The sequence below is a fragment of the Macrobrachium nipponense genome, chromosome 24 (genome assembly GCF_015104395.2).
Source record: "Macrobrachium nipponense isolate FS-2020 chromosome 24, ASM1510439v2, whole genome shotgun sequence".
Lineage (NCBI taxonomy): Eukaryota > Metazoa > Arthropoda > Malacostraca > Decapoda > Palaemonidae > Macrobrachium > Macrobrachium nipponense.
In genome coordinates, this window is record NC_061091.1 from 31,180,902 (window position 1) to 31,205,438 (window position 24,537).

Genomic DNA, 24,537 nt, shown 5'->3' on the forward strand with positions numbered 1-24,537 from the left:
AAATTGATGCAAGATATCTGTATGACATTTTAGGTGGCTGTAAGAAATATACTTTACTTTCCTACTAAAATACACATTATCTACAATAAAATCTGGCTCTTTCTCTAAAAAAATATCATATCAGAGTAAAAATGTATCTATGTACTATCTTGATATCGCCCTATGACTGCTAGTGAGCGAAAAATTATTGCACAATGTCTGTATGACTTGCCAATTCCAGATAGCAGAAAGGGAGAAAATTACTTGAGTGTCCTACTAAAACTACCCATTTTCTACAATAAGAGCTGATTCTTTCTCTGAAAAAATATCAGATCAAAGCAATATCACTGATATACTAAGCAAACTAGTATACCTACATGTATTTTGTATTTCTTGACATATTTTTAGTGTATTTTCAGAAATGAAAATTTTAAGTGTAGGTAATAGTTTAACAGGGTGTAGGTTGTACCAATAAGCCATCTTGATTTGTGAGTGTGGTTCTGGTCCAAGCAATATTTTAGTTCTTTGTGCCACATTTCCTTTTCAATTTTTTTTTACCTTACAGTACATTCAAGCAAATCCACTACCATAAGCAAGATAAGTTCCACCCTTACGAGGGAGAAATTTCAATGATTGCGTGTCATAAGTGGGTTACATAGAGAGGGACCCAAGCAAATGGGAAACTTCTTGCTTGAGCTAATACAGTTTTTCTTGTAAGATGTAGTAGGCCGTTGAATACAAGCACAGGCAGTCCCCGGTTATCGGCGGACTAGGTTATCGGCAATCCAGTTTTATGGGGCTTGTCTAGCGCCATAAAATTGGCAATTTATGACACCATAACAGACAGAGTTCCGGTTATCGGCATCATGCAGTAATAGAGTTAAGGCGCCATAACAAACCCAACAGAGGCGCCATAAGGGTGCTTATGAAGCCGATAACCGCTTATCGGCACCATAAGCACTATTATGGTGCCATAAATCGCAGTTTCAATTAATGGCGGTTTTCGCTTATCAGCACATCCCTGGGAACAGAACCCCTGCCGATAACTGAAGACTGCCTATATATATATGATAATCAGTCCATTCAAAGTACAAGCATTTGTTCGACAAACGATACATTTTCTTGAAAATTTCATTTGAAAAACAGAATGTTCGACATAAGAAACGTTCAACAAACAAGGTACCACTGTGTACGTAAATGGATTTTGTAAATGAAATAATGTTATACAGGCAGTCCCCGGGTTACGACGGGGGTTCCATTCTTGAGACATGTCGTAAGCCGAAAATCGTTGTAAGCCGGTACATCATTAATAATCCTAAGAAAAAATTACTTTTAATGCTTTGGGTGCATTGAAAACTATGTAAACTGCACTGTTACTGCATTTTTCATCAAAAATACCTTCAAATATTGATTATTTTGCATTTTGGTGTCATATTTCTTGTGCCAGATGAGTGTTCTAGGCGTCGTAACCCTGGAAATAATTTATGATGAATATAATTGAAAAGCGCCTTAACCTCGGATCGTCGTAAGCCAAACCCGTTGTAACCCATGGACTGACTGTAGATATCTTCCTATGTTTTCTTTTTAAAGAACAGTGATTCCCCTGTATTCACGGGGGATGCACACCAGAACCCGCCCACCCCCCCCCCCCAATAGCTAGAACCCACGAATAGTTGGAACCCCTACAATAAAAATGCTTAAAATGGCCTATTTTGTGAGTTAAAACTCAAGAAAACCCCACCAAAATGTTTATACCTGGTTTTTTAAAAGTTTTATCACAAAAAGTGCATTTTATTATAAAAATTATTTTAGAAAACAGGAACTTGTGGATATTCCTCATAGAAAAATACCACGAATATGCAAATTTCCTGCAAATAATGGGGGAATATGTTCCAAAGAGAAATCCGCGTATGCGCGAGTCCACAAATGCTGAGAACACAAATATGGGGGTCCACTGTACTACTACATATATGTATAGTACTGAGAGAGAGAGAGAGAGAGAGAGAGAGAGAGAGAGAGAGAGAGAGAGAGAGAGAGAGAGAGAGAGAGAGAGAGAGAGAGAGAGAGAGAAAGAGGAATTTTTAATAAATTTATCGGAGATGGCAAGGACTAACAACAATACAACATAAACCAAGAACTTACTGTAGTAAAGAACTTTTCTTCATAAATGTATTTGAACGTAATCAAGAAAATACTAACATGACATAACAAATACTACCCAAGTACAGTAGTACCTCGTACTTTGAACTTAATCTGTTCCAGAAGGCTGTTCGAAGTATGATTTGTTCAAAATTTGAAACAAATATCCCCATAAGAAATAAAGGGAATCGGGATCATTTGTTCCAGCCAACCCAATATTAATGTGTTCAAAAGTTGAATTAAGAATGTAAAGTAATGAAACAGTATGTTACATAAAGTAAAATTTTCTAAATTTTATTTTTTCTATGTATGATTTACGAACTGTTTGGTAAAAAGGGCGCCGGCCAGCTGGGATCTGGAGGGCGGAGAGACGGGAACCTTTTGAACAAACCGAATTGGTTGCAGTATGCAAAGGTTGATAAAATCCATTTTATTTACATATTAGGTAGAAAGACAACCAAAGGAATCGATAGTTGTGTGTCTAGAGAGAGAGAGAGAGAGAGAGAGAGAGAGAGAGAGAGAGAGAGAGAGAGTAATCAGCGTGTTTACACTTGGATCCTAAGTGCATAAAAGAGATTAATTTTCCACAATACATCAACTTACTGTTGGCAAACGGCAGACTTTTACAACAACCATGAGGATTTTGCAAACAAATGAGTAATAAATAAAGAATGCAAAAAAAGGAAAGCAAGATAAAATAACTTTTTATAAGGAAGTCGTTTCAACAAACAATCGAAGGCATGCAGAAGCTGAATGCGGTGCCAGTTTATCACAGAGCTGAGTTACTTTTATAGTAATAAAATATCATAACAAGCATTTGTCCCTAGATTGGTATTTTACCGTACAAAAATAAGATTTGGGAAAATCGAGTGTGAGTGAAAGAAATGGGTGAATAATCATCCCAGATCAGCTGATAAGTCAGTGGGAAGCAGAGCCGTTCCTCCCACCTCTCTCTCTCTCTCTCTCTCTCTTCTCCTCTCTCTCAGCGCACCAAACACTAACTCGAGCAAGCTTTTTTTTTTTTACTGCATTGCATTTGTTTTCATGTTTTATCATTATGTTAAATTTATTGTGAAATAACATTTTATCTTTTATGTGAATTGGTACTGCTTTTATGTACATATTATAGTAAAGATTTTACTGTCTTCTCTCAATAATACCACGATGCATGATAACTTATAATCATTCATTCATTATTCCTCAAAAATATACATGCTGCTCCCTCCCTCTACCTCTAGTCAGCTGTGTATCACCGCAATGATGAATGATTATGTTAATCATTTGTACTAAATTTTATCTTGAAATGCTTTGTTCTTTCATTTACTATTTTCTTAATATTGTTCAAGTAGACCACCTCACTCGGCCCACCAGAACTTGGCTCAATTAAGACTTTTTTTTTTTTCTTTCTTTTTCTGTATTGCATTTGTTTTCATATTTCATCATTGTTAAATTTATTGTGAAATAACATTTTATTTTTTATGTGAATTGGTACTGCTTTTATGTACATATTATAGTAAAGATTTTATTGTCACTTCACTCCTCAACAATACCACAACGTACGATAACTTAAAATCATTCATTCATTATTCCTCAAAAATATAGACGCTCCCTCCCTCTACCTCAAGTTAGCTGTGTATCACCGCAATGACGAATGATTATGTTAATCATTTGTACTAAACTTTATTGTGAAAAATTTAGTTCTTTCATTTACTATTTTGTTAATATTGTTCAACTAGACTGTCTCACTTGGCGCACCATACAATTAAGACTTTTTTTTCTTTTTTTCTGCATTGCATTTCGTTTTCATATTTTATCATTACGTTAAAATTAATTGGGAAATTCCCAATATTTTAACTCTCTCTTCTCTCCTCAACATATCAACGCTCCCTCATTCAGTCTCAAGTCAGCTGGGCGTGACGTTACTGCTGTTACGTATGATTTTAGACATATTTTATGCTAAATGTTATATTGAAAGTTATATTTTATATTAAATGCTTCATACATACTTTTGTTTATTTTGTCAAATATTATCATTAAACTATATATTGATAATGGAAATAAAATTAATACACTTTAGCAGGATCAAGCTCAAAAACAAGCGGGCAAAATCCCCCCCACATAAACTTAACCAATCCAACTGTCAAACTCACCCTCAGTCACACTTTCCTCTTTACACTAGGGAATACACACAGGACAATTGACCTACCTACACAGAACAAAAAAACAAACACATGTACTCACCCAACTCCAGATACTCTGGGCAATGCTGTGCTGTCCGCTGGTCAAGGTCACTGAGATACCACCAACAACAAAGACAAGAACCTCAACCTCACAACTCAACAACAACACAACAACCAAGGACCACAACCCCACAACCCAACAACACAACACCCAAGAACCACAACCCCACAACTCAACAACAAACAAGGAACACAACCACAACTCAACAACCCAACAACAAACAAGGAATACAACCACAACAAAAGACCACTGCACAAACAATCACTAACACAAAAAACAACAATACAAAAAGGCAACATACACACCCACTAACAACATCAAGGAATCAAAACAGCTCATCAACAACAACCCTCAACAACTCACAACCACAACTCACACATAACTCAACAAAAACTCATAAGCACAAAAAATCTAACAATACAGGCACAACAACTCCAAAGCAAACAATATCAAACTTAACAACTAAACAACAAATCAATAACACACAACTTAACTGACTTTAAATGCCTTCAACACTTCATAGACCGCTGCCGACACTACTGACCCTCACAGGCTCTGACCAAAAACTGACTCAAAACTCTGATCCTAACAACCATCTCCAGCTGCACCAGCAGACAACCCAGAACTCACCAACAGCCAATTCAATCGCTTACCATCCATCCACCAATTATGCCCTCTCTCTCTCTCTCTCTCTCTCTCTCTCTCTCTCAGATGTTGTCAAATGGAACTCCCATAACTCCTCTATAACAATACAAAATTTTCTCAAAAATTTTGTTAAAAAAACTGAGAGTTTGACATAAACATACAACAAACGAGGTACCACGGTATTTTAAAAATGCACTATACAAGAGTATAATTCTAAAATATGTACCTGTACAGTAAATATAATTTCAAAATCATCTTCCTACACTAGGAAATATCAATATACATCAAATGTAGGCACAAAACAATGCACAAAGTTACATAGGCCAAAGAAAATGTGCATCTCAATGGTAGGGGATACTTAAGAATAACAGTATCAGCTGGTACACAATTTAGAGGATTATTTTTGTTTGAATGGTTAAAATAGGCAGTTAATAGGTACGTATTCTATGGGTGTATATAGCTACTTAGTAACAGTAGTAGGAGAGTACTGTAATGTAAAGTTACTTTGGGATGATATTTTAGGGTGTATCTTTATTTGAAATTATAATAAATTGTTTAAGTATATTTCTGTTTCAACTATCAAATTAAGCAGTGAAATGTTAGAGTTATCAGCATTTTAGTTTAAAGGGTACTGGGTATAAGCATTTTAGTTTAAAGGGTACTGGGTATAAGCATTTTAGTTTAAAGGGTACTGGGTATAAGCATTTTTAGAGGGGATTTATGCATTTCCACATTTTTTTTATTTCTGCATCAGGTTCTGGAACCTATTCCCATGTAAAAGTGGGGGAGCACTGTACAGTGGGGCCTCGCTTAGTCACGGATCAGCAATCACGGATTCAGTTAATCATGGGTTTTTCCTTGGACCACTTCTCAGTCTATATTGCTGGTATGAATCGCAGCATCGCGGGCTTGTCCGTGGTAGGCTAAGCCTCGTCCGGTTCCGATAACCAGCAAATGCATGAACAGATTCACATTATGATATTAACTGACAATAAAGGTAATAAAACCATTCTCACCTTATATATTATTGGCATATCTTCATAATATATAGCCTATACATGGAATAATTCCACATCATTGACATCAACTTGTAGTTGAGCGGCCAGCAGAAATGTAAACATTGAGTTACACTTCACAGCACCCTTGTCATTCTTAACCTTTTAGAAAAGTTAATAGTAGTAGTGTAATTACAGTAGTAATAACATTTAGGAAAACATTAATTTTCAATTCGAACTTCATTATTGCTTTGGTATAATGTAATCAACTTCTCTGAACACTGCAGTCATACAAAGGACAATTGTCATAGATTATCATATTATTGTTTGCGATCAGCGACGAAGCGTAAACGTAATAAAACCATTTTTACCTTATATATTATTGTCATATATCATAATAAAACACATATCTTATATATTACTGGCATGTCTTCATAATAAGAAGCCTCTTCCAGGAATAATTCCTAGGGGAATGCATTTTTTAAAAGACAAAAATACACTTTACATGTTTACAGTATGCAATGATTACTTTATTTTGATGCAATTACATTAATATTACAGTATGGTACTCTAAGCAGTACAGTAACTATTTTTTTATCATAAATGTACATTCATTCACGAAAAAAATATGTATGACCACCGTGACGTCACCAAACCTACAGTCTATTTTTACACAATGCGATAGTGGTTACACCGTTCTACAAACTACCGATGTATTCTTAAGTATCCTCTAAACTCTGTCATAAATCACTTTACTTACTTTTTTTGTGGAGCCCAAATACTACGTATATCCCGGAAAATTAACGAAATCACGAATTTTATCACAGAGCAAGATTCACTAATTACTGTTTTCCTCTTCTTTTCATGACTAAATGCATTTTTAGGATAAACTCATTTACAAATTTTCAAATACAGGCGGCCCTCGGTTAGCGGCAGGGGTTCCGTTCCTGGCCACCGACGCCAAGCGATTTTCGACGCTGAGCAATTTTAAAGCCTACGGCCGCCGCACACCTTCTTTTGAAACTCTAGACCAGTCAAAGGCGCCGTAATCCCACAACGGCGCAATAAGTAAAATTATATTTATGCAGTATAGTAATAGTATAGAATTTACTGCACAGTACATGTGGGTGTCTAGAGTATGTAGATATAATAAAGTTTATACAGTGTACAGGTAGCTGTAGTGTTCAGGTTACGATCATTAGTCTTACGATAGTTCGATTTTATGAGAGATCAAATTACAATGGCCTAACTTTATCCATCTTCTAGTTACATAAGTTCAATAACAGCAAAAGAGAATGATGAAAGTATGGTTTTAACGTGATACTCGTTGCGTGAACGTGTACAGCCATGAACAACCGAACGAGAAACAACTTTTTTTTTTTTTTTTTTTTTTTTTTCTAAGTACAACCGAACTGGATAACATCTGTTTGGCTTGTATTTTGATCATCGTACTACAGTGCAACATTACCGTATTTGTTATAAATGGCGTTATGTATTGAATAGAACTGAGATATCTTAATGTAATAACTTTATTCGCTATAGATCAGGGATCAATATAGATTAAAGATCAATCGGGAAATATACCGTTAAATTTAAACCTAGTTATAACTGAAGCTGAGAAAACTGTTCAAGCTGCTAATGACTATTATCGTACATCGGTAACAAGGATAAAACTGCAGTAAACGTCCGCCATCACACACAACTGTAGATAAAATTGGGATAAAATAATTTTAATCAAAACTACTGTGCTTGAAAGAACACATTTTACTGTTGGTGTCACACCGATATAAGATAAATAACGTAAAGTTCGTATTACGATGATATAAAGGATTACATATTGCGAACGGAATCACGTAATTTTTTACGCAATAAACATGCCGCCAACGTAATCTGTTAACGAAAAAAATAGTAGTTCACATTCACAACGAGACATATTCAATAAATATTTCCACCTAAAAACATGCTGTATAAGGAAAAATAACTTTGTCTCATATAAGTCAAGTACTATATAGATATTCGTTTATGCTACTAACTAGAAGCAAGAGCATTCGCTCAGAATTGCGTTATGGTGAAACAGACTCGTATTCATCAGCTGATTTCAAACCACAACATTGGCCGCTCCGCGGAATACGGGCTTAAGTTTGCCGTAGTATTTTAAAATACAATAATATGAGAATACATACAATATTCTGGGATACAGTGAAATAATGTATAACTTTTTAAAGGATTTATGGAAAAGATGCATAATTAATAAAATAACACAATGTATTTTTCGGAACTGGCGGACAAGAACAAACATGAAAAACCATCCCCTGACAACGTGGAGCGTAGTTACAAAGGCTGCCTTAATTTGTATCTTATTTCTGTACAAAAATGAAAATACCTTTACGTAATATATTTTCATACACATTTTAAACATAAAATTTGAAAAATCGACACATCGATCGCTAAATTTGCACACTTTTTTTTTTTTTTTTTTTTTTTTTTTTTTTTTTTTTTTTTTTTTTTTTTAACTCTATATTTTCGGAAGAGCGGCAGACGGCGGCATACAAGAACGAACTTGAAAAAAACATCGTAGTCGATAACTTGAAGGGGAGTTTCAAAGGCTGCCTTTTTATCATATTTCTGCACAGAAATAAAAATACCCTATTCGTAATACATTTTCATACACATTTTAAACATAAAAGCATAAACATTTATAAAATCGACACATTGATCGCTAATTTGCACTTTTTTTAAATCGATATTTTCGGAAGAGCGGCAGGCGGCGGCTTACAAGAAAGAACATGTAAAAACATCGTATTTGATAACGTGAAGGGCAGTTTCAAAAGCTGCCTTTGTATCATATTTCTGTACAGAAATAAAAATGCCTTTCACGTAATACATTTTCATCCACATTTTAAACAAAAGCATGAACAATTATGAATCGACACATCCATAGCTAAATTTGCACTTATGTAACTCGATATTTTCAGCATAGAACAGCGTCAGAGGCATATATTTTACCCTAATACCTACGTAATAACTCTCCATAAAATTTGTTAATATAATTTGCATAACCTTTATGGTCTGAACGGCATTTCTACATTTGTATGAACTCGTTAGACATCGGCGCTAGCGGCGGTGTTAACTGAAATTTGTGCCGTAAAGATACCTTTAAAATGCCTTATTTTTTTTAATGAATATTTATGACGACCGCCGTAAAACCGATTCGCCGTTGAGTGATTGCGCCGTTAACCGCGGGCCGCCTGTACTATGAATGTCTCCCTCTCTCTCTCTCTTACAGAAAAACTATAATACTGATCTATTATTATCGTAATAAAAGAACAAGATGGTCCCCGACATTTGTAGGTACATGAGTTGCCATATTTTTATTCTTTCTGTGATTTACGAAACTGTACTTCAATACAACTTTTATAGTTGACTCAATGATTATCACACATTATAACACTATCACTATCCATGTTTCATTTCTTATCACCATAAAAATATTTAAAATACAAATTTCATTATGTTATTCTCGACCTAAGCTAGTAACAGTACTCTCGTCCTAAGCTGCTCTCTCAAGCTATTCAACAGTTACTCTCATCCTTCCTAAGCTGCTCTCTCTCTCTCTCTCTCTCTCTCTCTCTCTCTCTCTCTCTCTCTCTCTCTCTCTCTCTCTCTCTAAATGAAATATGAATTACTGTATCATAATATCATAAACTATTATGTACAAAGTTAAAAATGATAATAATTCCATTAATAAATTCGTTTCTTTTAGCAACTAAATTGTTTTTCAAAATAATTCTTTTGGTAATAAACGTCCATCAGCTGATTCTAAAGATAAACAAAAGACAAAAATAGATTTTTATTGCTGTATTTTGCTGTTTATACATTAATATTATAGTTGGGTGCTGTAATCTTTACAGTAAATCATGTTTTTTTTATCATAAATATGTTCATTCACAAAATAGATATACTATGTACTTTTAGTTTGGTGCAGCAGCCAAATCACAAAAATAGAAAGGAATTGTTAGGTAATATATTTTTGTTTGCTGATCTGATGAAGGGGAAATTGAAGATAGGAAAGAATAACTTTGAAACTGTCTTGAATTTAGTTTAAGGTGATAGTTGAAGACATATTTGGTGCTTGAACTAAAGTAGGCAGTTATAAACATAGAAATAGTGGTCTTGGGTGGGTTAATTATTTACGTAGGCAGTTTAAAGCAATTTTTAGGGGGGGTATCAGGATAACACGGGTATTTACTTATCACAGGGGGTTCTGGGCCCTATCTCACGCTATTATCGAGGCCCTACTGTATACTAACTTATGCTTAAATTTTCATATTGTACTGCATAAAACCATATTCACTTACCTGGGGAATTACACCTGAAGCTATCACATTTCGCTGGAAAATATCAGCATATCCAGCTAATGATTCAACACCCTCCTGAATTCTCGCACCGCCTGAATCATTAAGTCCAATGACTGGAGCACCCACCATCATTGCTTGGTCCATAATCTGAAATAAAATCACCATAAAATTGTAACTATATTGGAAATATACTGACCAATTACCAATACAGGAAATCAGTTCTTGTGGGGTGCTGGTAAGTGAAAACCGCCATTGACCAAAACTCTGCAATTTATGGTGCTTGTGGCGCCAAGTTTTGGTTGATGGCACCTCTATTAGGTCTGTTATAGCGCCATATATTGCAGATAATATGGGGCTAGACGAGTGCCATAAAACTGGGTCACCATTAACCCTCTTACGCCGAAGCGGTAAAAAAAAAAATTGTCTCCCGTGTGCCGGAGGGGTTTCAGAGTGAGCGCAGAAGCGGAAAAAATTATTTTTTCAAAAAATCACAGCGCGCTTAGTTTTCTAGATTAAGAGTTTATTTTTGGCTCCTTTTTTTGTCATTGGCTGAAGTTTAGTATGCAACCATCAGAAATTAAAAAAATTATTTATCATATATAAATAATGCGATATATGATAGCACAAAAACAAAATTTCATATATAATTGTATTCAAATTGAGCTGTGCGCAAAACGGTTAAAGGTAACAAGTTACTTTTTTTTCGTTGTAATGCACACTAAATTGCGATCATTTTGGTATATAACACATTGTAAAACGATAAAAGCAACACAGAGAAAATATTATCACAAAATAATGCATGAATTCGTAACGCGCGGACGTAAACAAATATTTTTTTCAAAAATTCACCATAAATCTAAATATTGTCCTAGAGACTTCCAATTTCTTTCAAAATGAGGACAAATGATTGAATATTACTATGCTGTCAGAGTATTAGCTTACAATTGCAGTTTTTGACCATATCTGACTAATTAAAGTTGACCGAATATCGAATTTTTTTATATATATATATGTTTTATATGCAATTATTTCGGAAATTAGAAAAGCTACAACCTTCAAATATTTTTAGTTTTATTCTACATGAAATTGTACACATTTTCATATATAAAACTATGAAATGCCTAATATGAAACGGAGCAAATATTCTGAGAATGGTACGTACGCATTTCGGAGATTTGTGGCAGAGAATCCGCGCGCGGAGGGAAGGAAAGTTTTTTTTTTTAAATTCACTATAAATCTAAATATTTTGCTAGAGACTTCGAATTTGTTTCAAGATGAAGATAAATGACTGAATATTACTATACTGTAAGAGTTTTAGCTTACAATTGCGTTTTTCGACCATTTCGGTAGAGTCAAAGTTGACTGAACGTGGTTTTTTTTCTATTTATCGTGATTTATATGCAAATATTACAAAAATGAGAAAAGCTACAACCTTCAATTATTTTTTGTTGTATTCTATATGAAATTGCGCACATTTTCATATATAAAACTTTATGTAACGGCTAATTTAAAATGGTGCAAACATTACCACAATCGCACGTATGATTTTTTCGGAAGTTACCGCGCGGACGTAAAGAAAATGTTATTTTTTTCATAAATTCACCATGAATCGAAATATTGTGCTAGAGACTTCAAATTTGTTGCAAAATGAAGTTAAATACTTGAATATTACTAGAATATAAGCGTTTTAGCTTACAATTGCGTTTTTCGACCATTTCGGTAGAGTCAAATTTGACTGAAGGTTGAAATTTTGGCAATTATCGTTATTTACATGAAAATATCTCAAAACTGATAAAAGCTACAACCATGGGTTGTTTTTAGTTGTATTGTGCATGACATTGCGCACATTTCCATATATAAAACTTTATATAACGGCTAATTTTAAAATGGTGCAAACATTACCACAATCGCATGTATGATTTTTTTCAGAAGAGTTACCGCGCGGACATAAGGAAAAAGTTTTTCATAAATTCATCATAAATCGAAATATTGTGCTAGAGACTTCCAATTAATTGCAAAATTAAGGTATATGATTGAATATTACTAAAATATAAGAGTTTTAGCTTACAATTGCATTTTTCGACCATTTCGGTAAAGTCAAAGTTGACCGAAGGTTGAAATTTTGGCAATTATCATTATTTATATGAAAATATCTCAAAACTGATAAAAGCTACAATCATGAGTATTTTATTGTTGGATTTTACATAAAAATGCGGGCATTTTCATATATAATACTTCATGTAACGGCTAATTTACAATGGTACAAAAATTATGTCAAAGTGACGAAATAATTTCCGAGATGTGTCACAGATACTTTTTAGTGCGGGAAGAAAGAAATTCACGCTTGCGCGCCTGCGTAACGATTGTAAACAAAACAACACCTTGATCCGTGAACTCCCAGCATCCCCCAAGGCGCGTGATTCAAAAGTTTTAGGCTGGTAGGCCTATAAGTATTTTTCCGCGAATTTTAAAAAAAACTTTTGTAAGTCGACGTAAAATACGTCCAGTCGGCACACGGGAGACAAAAAAAGTAGACATAAAATATGTCCAGTCGGCGTAAGAGGGTTAACCGAGTCCGCCAATAACCGGGGACTGCCTGTAGTATTTCTAGCAATAAATTTTCTAGAACAATTAATTTTACTGCTAAGAATTTATTTTTATGACTTTTCATTCACTGAAATGCAGAATTTTGGGGCTACTTTAAAAGTTTTCAACCTATACAATGCTTTATAAAAAGTATTCTGTACAGAAGATCTCTATGTGAAGTTAATAGGATAGTATGGATACAAAACATGCAAACTGCTTCCAGATTTGTAGATGTTTTCCAACATATTACAAAAAACCCCATATACCATTAATTCTAAAAAGGTTGCTTTGTACCTTCAGGTAGGATGTGACACAGAAATGGTAACCCTATCACCAGAACAGTTCTATCTGTAAAATACTGCAAACATTATTTTATAAAATAAAATCTTTAAAATATGCTTCATCTACATATCGTATATACTTGCATATTATGCGACTTTTGAAACCTAATTTTGAAGCTAATTTTAAAGGGGTCGCATCATACACGCAGTATAAAATTAGCGTACCGTCTATGCTTTCCCAAATCGGCAGATTGCGATAGTTACTACCGGAGGAAAACAGTAGATCTTTTAAAAAGTTACTTGTACTTCACTATATCCAATAATATTGTATGCATTCTCATATTACTATTGTATTTTAGAATACAAAAGAGCGATTGTGCGCCATTTGCATTATTTTGGTTTATACAACATGTTTAACTGTGCCAGACTAACCATCTACAATTTCCAAATCAGTTGATTAAGGCACAATACCGAAGGATTTTTTACTTTTTGTTTTACTCAGTTAAAGAAACATTTGTTACTTGAACTATTATTTTTATTTTAGGATACACAGGTAAGTGAAAATTTATTACAGTAAAAAATAATGCATAAAATTAATAAACTAAAATCCTCCAAAGTCACTCTCCGTGTCCGTATCATCAAATACTGCTCTGAATTCTTCGCCATCAAGGCAGTCATCATATTCATCATCTTCCAGATCTTTGATCATTTCATCTTCATCTCCTGCATCTTCATATAGGACATCGTCAATTCATATGGAAGGTATAGTCTTGTCACCGTGGTGAGCTCTCTGGCGTGGCTTTTAAAGATCTGCCCTTATGCTAATTTTACAAAAACAACAACTGCCTGTGTGTGATAGACCTTTGAATGTCCTTGAGACAAACCCCGAGGCTATAATTATAAGATTATAAGGGGTTTTCATTCCCATGTACTTTAATCTCCTTCCTGCTCTCCTAAATCTTACAGCTGTCTGAGCGAGAGCTTTTTTTATGGGACAACATAGACCCGCATTTCGCATTTTCCATACCTATTTATTTTGTATAAGATTGCCCTTTCTCGGCTGTGAAGTTGTCTATCCATGGCTGTGAGATGACCAGGAATAACTTGTAAGTCGGTGTCAAAGTCACTCCACACTTCAGTCAGGCCAAAACTTTGCCATATCGCATTCAAGCAATATTCAGTCATTGTTTCCTATCAGTTATTTTGTCAGAGAGAGAGAGAGAGAGAGAGAGAGAGAGAGAGAGAGAGAGAGAGAGAGAGAGAGAGAGAGAGAGAGAGAGAGAGAGAGAGAGAGAGAGAATATGTCTGTATACAATTGTTTATTTTCTCACTCGTCAAACTGGGTAAGCTACACAACTTGTTGAGCAGCCACCAAGGGTCCCAAGGAAAAAGTGTCCAAGGACCTGTGGGCAACATCCCGAAGGTAGAAGGAGGTGAACGTGGTCTGGTTGGACCACACCCCTGCCTTCAGTACCTGTGCGATGGACAAGTTCTTGCGGAATGCAAGGGTTGGACCAATGCCTCTAACTTCGTGGGCTCTCGGATGAAAGGTACTGGTGTCGGCACTCCTCTCAGTCGTACTCTTTCTTGATTACCTCACGAAGCCAGAAAGAAACAGTATTCTTGAACACTTCTTTCTTGGTCACCCCGGTGCTAACAAAGAGGTGTCAATACTCAGGCCTGAGGTGTCAAGTTTTCTTCATTACAAAATCCAGGATGAAATAGAGCGTAACTGATCCCCATCCCCTCGAGTGTTTGACATCGAAGGAAAGACCATGAAGTTCTCTCTTCGCCAATGCCAGGGCCAGCAGAAAGACGGTCTTGAGGGTCAGATCCCTGTCTGACGACTCCCGGAGAGGCTCCTTAAGACAAGAGTCACATCCCACCCCGGGGGCCTGAGTTTCCTGGGTGGGCAAGACCTCTCGAAGCTCCTCATCAGGAGAGATATTTCCATGGAGGAGGAAATATCAACTCCTCGCAGCTTAAGGACTAGGGCCAGGGCGGCTCTGTATCCTTTGACTGCAGAGACAGAGAGGAGCTTCTCTCGGCAAAGAAAGATGAGGAAATCCGCTACCTGCTGAAGAGTGGCTCTGAGCAGAGAGAGACCCCTTCTACGACACCAACCACAGAAGACGGACTACTTTCCCTGGTATACTGCTGCAGAGGACTGTCTGAGGTATCCAGCCATCTCTGTTGCTGCTCAGTGCGAAAAGCCTCTCACTCGCAAGAGATGGTGGATAACCGCCAGCTGTGAAGACATGTGGTTGACCCAGCAGGTTGAGCCATGGAAGAATCTCTGGTGGTGCCTCTAAGAGAAGAGTCAGCAGGTCCAGATACCACCATATGGCCTTAGGCCATTTGGGTGCCACCAGAATCATCTGAAGGTTGCTGGTGACCAGCACCCTGCTGATCACCTTGCAAATCAGGCAGAACGGGGAAAAGGCGTAGACTACAAGGTTGTCCCACGGGTGTTGGAACGTGTCCTCTGCAGCTGCCCACGGGTCCGGCACAACTGAGAAGAAAACCTGAAGTTTTCTGTTGTGCTGGGTGGTAAACAGATCCACTAATGGATGACCCCATGGGTCGAAGAGCCTTTCTGCCACGTCTGAGTGAAGAGACCATTCGGTCCCAGTCACCTGATTCTGGCGGCTGAGCTTGTCTGCCGCTACATTCCTCTTGCCTGGAATGTATCTGGCTGACAGCTCTACCAAGTGAGCTACGGCCCACTCGTGCACCTGCATTGTCAACTGGTGCAACGGGAGGGACACTAGGCCCCCGTTTGGTGACGTATGCCACTACCATGGTGTTGTCACTCATCAACACCACTTAGCGTCCCATCAATCGTTCCCGGAACTCTTGGAGCGCGAGAAACGCAGCCTTGAGTCCCAGGAGGTAGATGTGAAGGTGCTTGTCATGATGGTTCCATACTCCTGCAACCAGCAACTCTTCCAGGTGTGCACCCCAACCCTCTGTCAATGCGTCTGAGAACAGAAGCATCTCCAGAGGGGGAGTGCACAGGGGCACTCCTATTAAGAGGTTCCTGTCGTCTAGCCAACAAGCCAGAACCGGTAGGCTGGGAAGACTGTAGGCGATCATCAACCATGGTGACGATCGAGCTGCTGGTCTGGACCAGCGGTCTTCTTGCAGAGAAACGCTGGACCAAGAACGGAGCGACAGTCTCTTCAGGAGAAGCTACTAAGCACTCAGAAGCTACAGGCTGCTCGGGAGTCACTGGGCACTTTGAAGCCACTGAACGCTTTGGTGCCAATGAACACTTGGGCACTACTAAACACTCGGGCGCTACTGGAAGCTTGAGTGCCAATGGGCGCTAGGAGACTGCTGCACCAACTAGCGCTACTGGACGCTTGCGCCTGGAAATGGGAAGAGGACATTCAGGGGAAAAGCACTCTGGGCTGTCCACAAAAAAATCTGCAAGATGGCAAAGACTCCTTGACCTTTTTGCACAGCACCTGAGGAGTGTGGGAAACATCCAACACAGACCTTTTCAGTGGTCTAGAAACATCACTAAAGAGCCATTGGCACCTCTGTTCAGAGCTGGATGCCTCTAAACTAAAGGGGAAAAGGTGCACATCAGAAAAGACGCCTTTCTACTGGCTGTCTGTCGTCACCTGGGACTTGACTACATGTACAACTGAGGGTTCGACTACCCATGGGCAAACCCCACCAACCTTCCTTGGGCCTCTGGTATGGCTTCTCCCAGGTTTAGAGGAGTATGCCAGGGACCTTTGCCTAGAAGAATCAGCAGGACAGGCAGCCAGCTTCTCCACTAACACTTCACTTTTGTCACTCACTTTATGCTCCTTAAGAGTTCGAACTGAAGCCCCTATCTGAGCCAGTGTTAATAACAATTCGAACTTGCGATGGAATTTAGACTCGAGGTTGGCAATGGCATTGGGGTCGGAGTGAGAGAGCTAGGTAAAGGATCCGGTGGTACATGTGAGGAACTGGGAATGGGTGAAATTACAGGCACAGACACAATAGGTACATCAATGGAAGACCTATCAGATTCCTGAATAGCTACAGTCTTATCATGCTTAACAGTTGTTTTTCTCTTCCTATCCCTCTCTAACTTTGATAGATGAGAATATAAAATCTTCCACTGTTAAAGAGCCCAATCCTCACATTCAGCACATGATTTCTCTAATGAGCATACTTGACCACTGCAAGTTGTGCAAACTGTATGCAAGTCATACCTACCTGAGGTTAACCTCTGCAATAATGAGTACTAGTCACTACAGGCAGTCCCTGGTTATCAGTGGGGTTTCCATTCTGACAACTTGATGAAAAAGAAAATTGCCAATAACTGAAAATCGGCAGTGCTTATTGGCACCAATAATTGGTTAATGGCGCCACTGTTACATATGGATTGGTGCCAATAAGTACTCTATTATTGGTGCCGACAACCGGAAATAGGCTAAAAATCAGAGCCAAAAATAGGCCGAAAATCAGCGCGCTAGACAAGCGCCATACAACCGGATCGCTGATAACCAAGACCACCGATAACCGGGGACTGCCTGTATTTGTCTGATATTGTCTACAAACAAACCAATAAGCAAAGTCCAAAAAGTAAACAAGACCCAACAAGGAAGTAAAATCCATGAAAAATTGAGGTTTCCAATTAAAATCCTATCTACTAAAGTCTACCATATGCAAAATACTTCACCAATTAGTCACAAGCGGAAAACCAGCAGAAAACCAGCAAAGTACTGAATTCCAAATTCAACTGCTGCTCACAACCTACATTGTAAGCCAATACTAGAAACTGATAGCTATGTATTTATTTAGTAAATTACTTATATAAAATGTCAATGTCAAGAGTCAACTCCAACCCCACCACATGTTATTTTTTGTTCTTTCATTAATTGTCATGACCTTGTTCTAACTAACACTGTCTTCCATCTTACTCCTCTAACAAACAATTTCAAACTTTCACCAGTTTCAACAATCCTTCAATATAGAGGTATCATAGTTCATATGTCCAAATGCATCTGCAAACACTGAAAACTATTTTCCAGTTCTGACACTATGATCCTAAGTATAAGATTTCAGTTAGAGCAAATCTTTTCCAACTGGCCTCAATAGTACAAGGCACATCACATAACCATCATGAGTCACTGTTAAATTTAAAATGAATTTGGAATACAAATAGTTGTTAATGCACAAGTGTTTATAAATACTACGTACATCAATAGGCATTTCAATTGTCAAATAACAGCTTCCTAACCTACCTTACAATCTTTTACTGATGAATTTCATTTCAGATATTTCTGAGATGATCAGATGGAAACCCCACTGAATTTAGGTCCATAACTACTCTTACTAACCTTGCATATTTTCTTGGCATGAATAGATGACAGAGATCCTCCAAAGACTGTGAAATCTTGACTGAAGATGTATGCCAAGCGCCCATGGATGAGTCCATGTCCTGTCACAACAGAATCGCCTGAAAACTAAAGATACCCTTAAATTACCCAAAAATATTATTTACATGATAAAATTAAGTTTCATATATACAGTGGAACCTCAGTTTTTGTACATAACCCGTTCCAGAACCTCCCACGAAAACCGAAATAAAAAAATTTTTTTTAAGTAAGTTGTATTTTCCTAACTATACAAACCTGAGGTCCTTTACATAAGGAATTACTTTCAGTGTAGGCTGGAAATCGGTTATAAAAGAATAACAAGGTAGTTGTAACTGCTTGTGCGATAGTCGTGAGTCCCGCCCGACTGGATGTAAATACGTATTCCACTTTGCTTTAGGTCCAGGAACAGATTGAGGGGTGGCATGAGGTGGGCATATGTGTAAAGGACCTCAGATTTGTATAGCAAGGAAAAATACGATTTACTTTTAAAAAATTGCGATTTGTTCCTATATGTATTACAAACCCTCGGTTCTTTACATAAGGAAGACTCACTGATTGGTAGGAAGAATCTGATAGTCATGTGAACAGACTGGTGTTTGCCCAAAAAGGTTCCCATCCTGGTCATTAGAGCGAGGAGGGGAACCTGGCCTCTGTCCAATTGATAGGAGTATAACTGCAAGACCAATGGCCAGACCTCTGGACCAATTCATAAGAGGAAGGCAAGCGCAGCCTCCTATGAATAGCAAACAACAACTTATAGTCAGAAGCAAGATGACAAATATACAAGCACTGGATTTGCCTCATGCTAATGTCCTCTTCCTCCCTTGTTAGGGAAGGGACGGGTACATGCTTCTATACCATAACTGAAAGGAATAGAATGGAGCTCAGTAATATAGCTTACCTGCATCGACTGCCCATTCCAGCATGTAATGACTGCAGTTCTCTGCCCATAGTAAGAGAGAAGGAAGGAAGGAGGAAGAGAAGCCAGTCACACTATCAATCACACTCATTCATAAGGTTACACGAGGCAAGATGCAACCTTGTCCAGTTAGAGGAGCTGGGTAAGCTACAGAACTTGATGAGCAGCCACCATGGGTCCCAAGGGAAAGATATCCAAGGACCTATGAGCTATATCCCAAAGGTGGGTGAAGGTGGTCTGGTTGGACCAAACCCCTGCCTTCAATACCTGTGAAACAGGCAGGTTCTTGCGGAACGCAAGGGTAGGACCAGTACCTCTGACTTTGTGGGCTCTCGGACAAAAGGTATACAGTAATCCCTCGCCACTTCACGGTTCAAGTTTCGCTGCCTCAGTGCATTTGAATTTTCAAAAATATTTATCGAAAAATAAAAATAAAAAAATACCGCCATATCGGCAGACGTATTGCGGAAAGCAGTGTTGTTTCATCGTGATGCGCGTGAGAAACAGCTTCCCAGATGCCAGACAGAGAGAGAATCTCTCTCAGAGGCTTTATACATACCCCCGGGCACTCAGACAAGGCACGTGATTGGTTCCCTGCGCGAGATCGACGAATGAGAGCACGAGTAGATGTATCCCGTGAGCTGATTGGCTGTGCATCATCGCATCCTCTCCCAGCTTCTTCCCTTGTTGTATCTCGCCACTCTCGTTCAATGCCTCCTAAGCGCCATGCCCCTGTGAAAGATTCCTCTAGTGAGCCCAAGAGGAAGAGGAAGATGATGACCAATCAGTGAAAAGGTCAAACTTTTAGATATGTTAAAACTGGGCAGAAGTTATGCCAAGGTGGCACGCCATTATGGAATGAATGAATCGACAGTGTGCTACATAAAAAAAAGACAAAGCTAACATCTGCAAAACTGCTGCAATAAAGAAGCGAAATGTGTGGTAACTCTGCATAATAAGAGAATTGTGAAAATGGAAGCTGCATTTCCCTTGTGGGTTGCTGATTGCAGGAAAAATAAACATGAGTTTGGATACACATAATCAGGACAAAGGCCAAATTTCTCTATGATCATACCTTGCCCGATGACGACATCAAAGATGCTGAAGAAGCTGCCGAAGATGATCCTGACGAACCTCAAGCCAGTACTAGCTCTGCCACAAGTGATTTGCCTCCTCAAGGTTGTGGCTTTACAGCCAGCAAAGGCTGGTTCGATAAATTTCAAAAGAGATAGGCCTCAAAAGTGTGCCTTTGTATGGTGAGGCTGCCTCTGCTGACACCGATGCTGCTCATCGTTACTTGGAGGATGAGTTTCCTAAGCTCAACAGTGATGGCAGCTACCTCCCTGAGCAAGTTTTTAACATGGACGAGGCAGGCCTCTTTTGGAAGAGGATGCCTTCTTGTACATTCCTCTTCAAGGATGAAGTGAAGAGGCCAGGCTTCAAGGCCCACAAGGACCGTGTCACTCTCATCATGTGTGGCAATGGTGCAGGATTTATGCTTAAGCCAGGCCTTATTTATAAGGCCAAAAATCCACGGGCCTTAAAAAACAAAAATAAGGCTCTGCTTCCCGTGCATTGGATGCATAATTCTAAGGCCTGGATAACGAAAGCCCTGACCCTCGAATGGTTCCTCCATTGCTTCATTCCCCAGTTGAAGCTGTATCTGGATCAGAAGGGCCTCCCTTTTAAGGTCCTTCTCTTGATGGACTGTGCAGGAGGCCATGCAACAGACCCGCAATATGATGGGGTTCAGATCGAGTTTCTGCCCCCTAACACCACATCTCTAATTCAGCCGATGGATCAAGGCGTCATTTGTGCCTTTAAGGCACTCTACACTCGTTCCACGATGGAGGGCCTCATTGCGGCAGTTGACGGAAGAAGACGTCAACAGCCTTATCGATGCCCACTCGGACCCACTGACAGATGAAGACCTCTTTTAGATGACGAAGTCTGCAAGTGAAGAAGAAAGCAAAGAGCAAGACAAAGAAATTAATGAGTGTGGCCTTACCCTGGAGAACCTGCAACAATTGTGCAACATGGCAAGGACAATGCAACGATTTGCACAAGACATCGACGATAATATGGTTTGAGCTGTCGAGTTTAACAACTGTGTTGACGGAGTTATGTCCTTGTACAAGGGCATTTTGCAGCAAAAGAAAAAAATGATGACAGCAACTACCCATCACCATGTTCTTCTCCAAGGTAAAAGCCCCAGCTACACCATCAGCACCTCCAGCAGAAGAGCCTCCAAGTGAAACTGAAGCCTCTACGAGTGGAGTGGGAGCCTCTTCTCTGCCACCACTAGCCTCTTCGCCTCTCTCAGAAGTAAATGTTGACGATCCAGCGCTGATATCTGATGATGAGGCGCTTCCCGAACTGATTTAAAGGCCTCATTATACCTGTGCAGTAACACCATCATCATCATCATTCATCGTCACATTCATCGAACTGCACCGGTCTGTCATCGTCGTCATTGAAATCATCATTGTCATCGTCGTCGTCACCATTACTGGAGTCAAGTCTCAAGATACTACTGTCATTGGTGAGTGTAGAACCCCATAATACGTATCATATGAGAGAGAGAGAGAGAGAGAGAGAGAGAGAGAGAGAGAGATAGAGAGAGATAAGAGAGAAGAGAGGAGAGGCAGAGAGAGAGAGAGAGAGAGAGAGAGAGAGGAGAGAGAGAGAGTATAATACGTATTAAGGTTTTATAATGAAATAGATTTAAGTAAAATACATGTGAGTGAGTGAATGTATAATATTAAGGTTTTATAATTAAACAGATTTAGGTAAAATATATACTATGTATATATAAAGTATAAATATAGATATTTTAAACATTCTGGTACCCACACACACATATACGGAAATTTTTAGGGGGGCCAATCCTACTTCGCGGATTTTTCCCTATCGCGGGGGGTTCTGGTCCCCATTAACCACAATAAATGAGGGATCTCTGTAGTGTCGAACCTCCCTTCGGAGGAGTATGCTTTCCTGATCACCTCACGAAGCCAAAAAGAGATAGTGTTCTTGGACAACTGTTTCTTGGTCACCCCGGTGCTAACAAAGGCATCGGCACTCAGGACTCAGGCCAGAGATGACGAGTTCTCTTCAGATAGCGCCGTAGCACTCTAACGGACAAAGTAGCATCTCATCTGGGTCATTACCACAAAAGTCCTCTAAGGCAGGGATCGCAAAGGACTCGAATCTAACATCAGGGACCGAAGGATTCTGAGTCTTCGCTACAAAATCCAGGATCAAATAGAGCGTAAGAGATGTCCATCCCCTCAAGCCAGGGCCAGTAAAAAGACTCTCTTGAGGGTTAAATTCCTGTCTGACAACTCTCGCAGAGGCTCGTAAGGTTCATAAGTCAAGCTCCTTAAGACGAGAGTCACATCCCACTCAGGAGATCTGAGTTCCCTGGGTGGGCAAGACCTCTCGAACCTCCTCGTAAGAAGAGAGATCTCCTTCTAAATATCGACTCCTCGCAGTTCCAGGACCAGGGCCCTGGCGGACCTATAGCCTTTACCTGCAGAGACAGAGGAGCTTCTCTCAACAAAGAAAGACTAGGAAATCTGTGATCTGTTGAAGACAAACCACTTTCCCTGGTACACTGCTGCAGAGGACTGTCTGAGGCATCCTGCCATCTCTAGTGCTGCTTGGCGAGAAAATCCTCTCGCTCGTGAGAGATGGTGGATAACCACTAGCCATGAAGACACAGGGACTGTACTGCTGAGTGGTACCGCTCTACGTGCGGCTGACAAAGAAGGTTGTGCCACGGGGGAATCTTTCGCGGTGCCTCAAAAAGAAGAGCCAACAGATCAGGATACCAAATGGCCTGCAGTCATTTGGGGGCCACCAAAATCATCCGGAGATTGCTGGTGACCAGCACTCTACTGATCACCTTGCAAATCAGATGGAACAGGGGAAAGGCGTAAATTTCCGAGGATGTCCCATGGATGTTGGAACGCTTCCTCTGCAGCTGCCCATGGGTCCAGCACCACAGAGAAGAAAACCGGAGTTTTCTGTAGTGCCAGGTGGCGAACAGGTCTACCACTGGACGCCCCCACAGGTTGAACAACCTTCCCGCCACATCTGGGTGTAGGGACCACTGTTCCAATCACCTGATTCTGGCAGCTGAGCTTCTCTGCCACTACATTCCTCTTGCCAGGAATGTATCTGGCCGACAGCTCTACTGAGTGTGCTGCAGCCCACTCGTGCACCTGCACTGTCAACTGATGCAACAGGAGAGACGCTAGGACCCCGGTTTGTTGACATATGCCACTACTACTGTGGTGTTGTTGCTCTTCAATACCACAAGAAGTCCCATCACTGTATCCTGGAACTCTTGGAGGGCTAAGAAAGCCGCCTTGAGTTCCAGAATGTTGATGTGAAGGTCCTTGTCGTGTTGATTGCACACTCCTGCAGTCAGCAACTCCTCCAGGTGTGAGTCCCAACCCTTGTTCGATGTGTCCGAGAACAAGCATGTCCGGAGGGGGAGTGTGCTACTCCACTCCTAGTAAGAGGTTCCTGTTGTCTAGCCACCAGGCTAAATCCTTCCTAACTTCCTCCGTTAGAGGGATGAGGAAGGATTAAGGATCCTGAGCCTGTGACCAACACTCCTTTAGTTTCCATTAAAGAGACCGCAGGTGAAGACGCCTGTGAGGGACTCGCTTCTCTAGTGACGATAGGTGACTGACCATGACCTGCCAAAGCTGAGCTGGCTGTTCCTGTTGAGACAGAAACAGCTGAGCTGCCTTCCTGAACTTGCTGATTCTCGAGTCTGCGGGGATGACTCGTGCTGCTACCGTATCGATCAGCATGCCCAGATACTTTATCCTCTGTTGGGGAATGAGATCTGACAGTTTACTTGTGAACCTAAGTTCTGGAGAGAAGAGGCGAGGCCTTTCAGACCCACTGGTTTTGCTATGACACACCCCTGGCTCCTCCCCCAGACAGCCGTAAGCGAGCACAAACCACGCCCCTCGGGGCGGAGCAACCAGAGACATG

The 24,537-nt window shown here is 39.6% G+C and overlaps 1 protein-coding gene across 1 annotated transcript in view; it reads right to left on the bottom strand.

Annotated features, from left to right (window-relative positions):
* LOC135205547 (propionyl-CoA carboxylase beta chain, mitochondrial-like) overlaps nt 1–24,537 on the bottom strand; it is a 179,636-nt gene that overhangs the window by 67,904 nt on the left and 87,195 nt on the right. Inside the window, exons 3-4 of the mRNA XM_064236309.1 lie at nt 18,570–18,695; nt 10,358–10,504 (exon numbers count right to left, since the gene is read on the bottom strand). Coding sequence (XP_064092379.1) covers nt 10,358–10,504; nt 18,570–18,695 — 273 coding nt within the window. The remainder of the gene's footprint in view (nt 1–10,357; nt 10,505–18,569; nt 18,696–24,537) is intronic.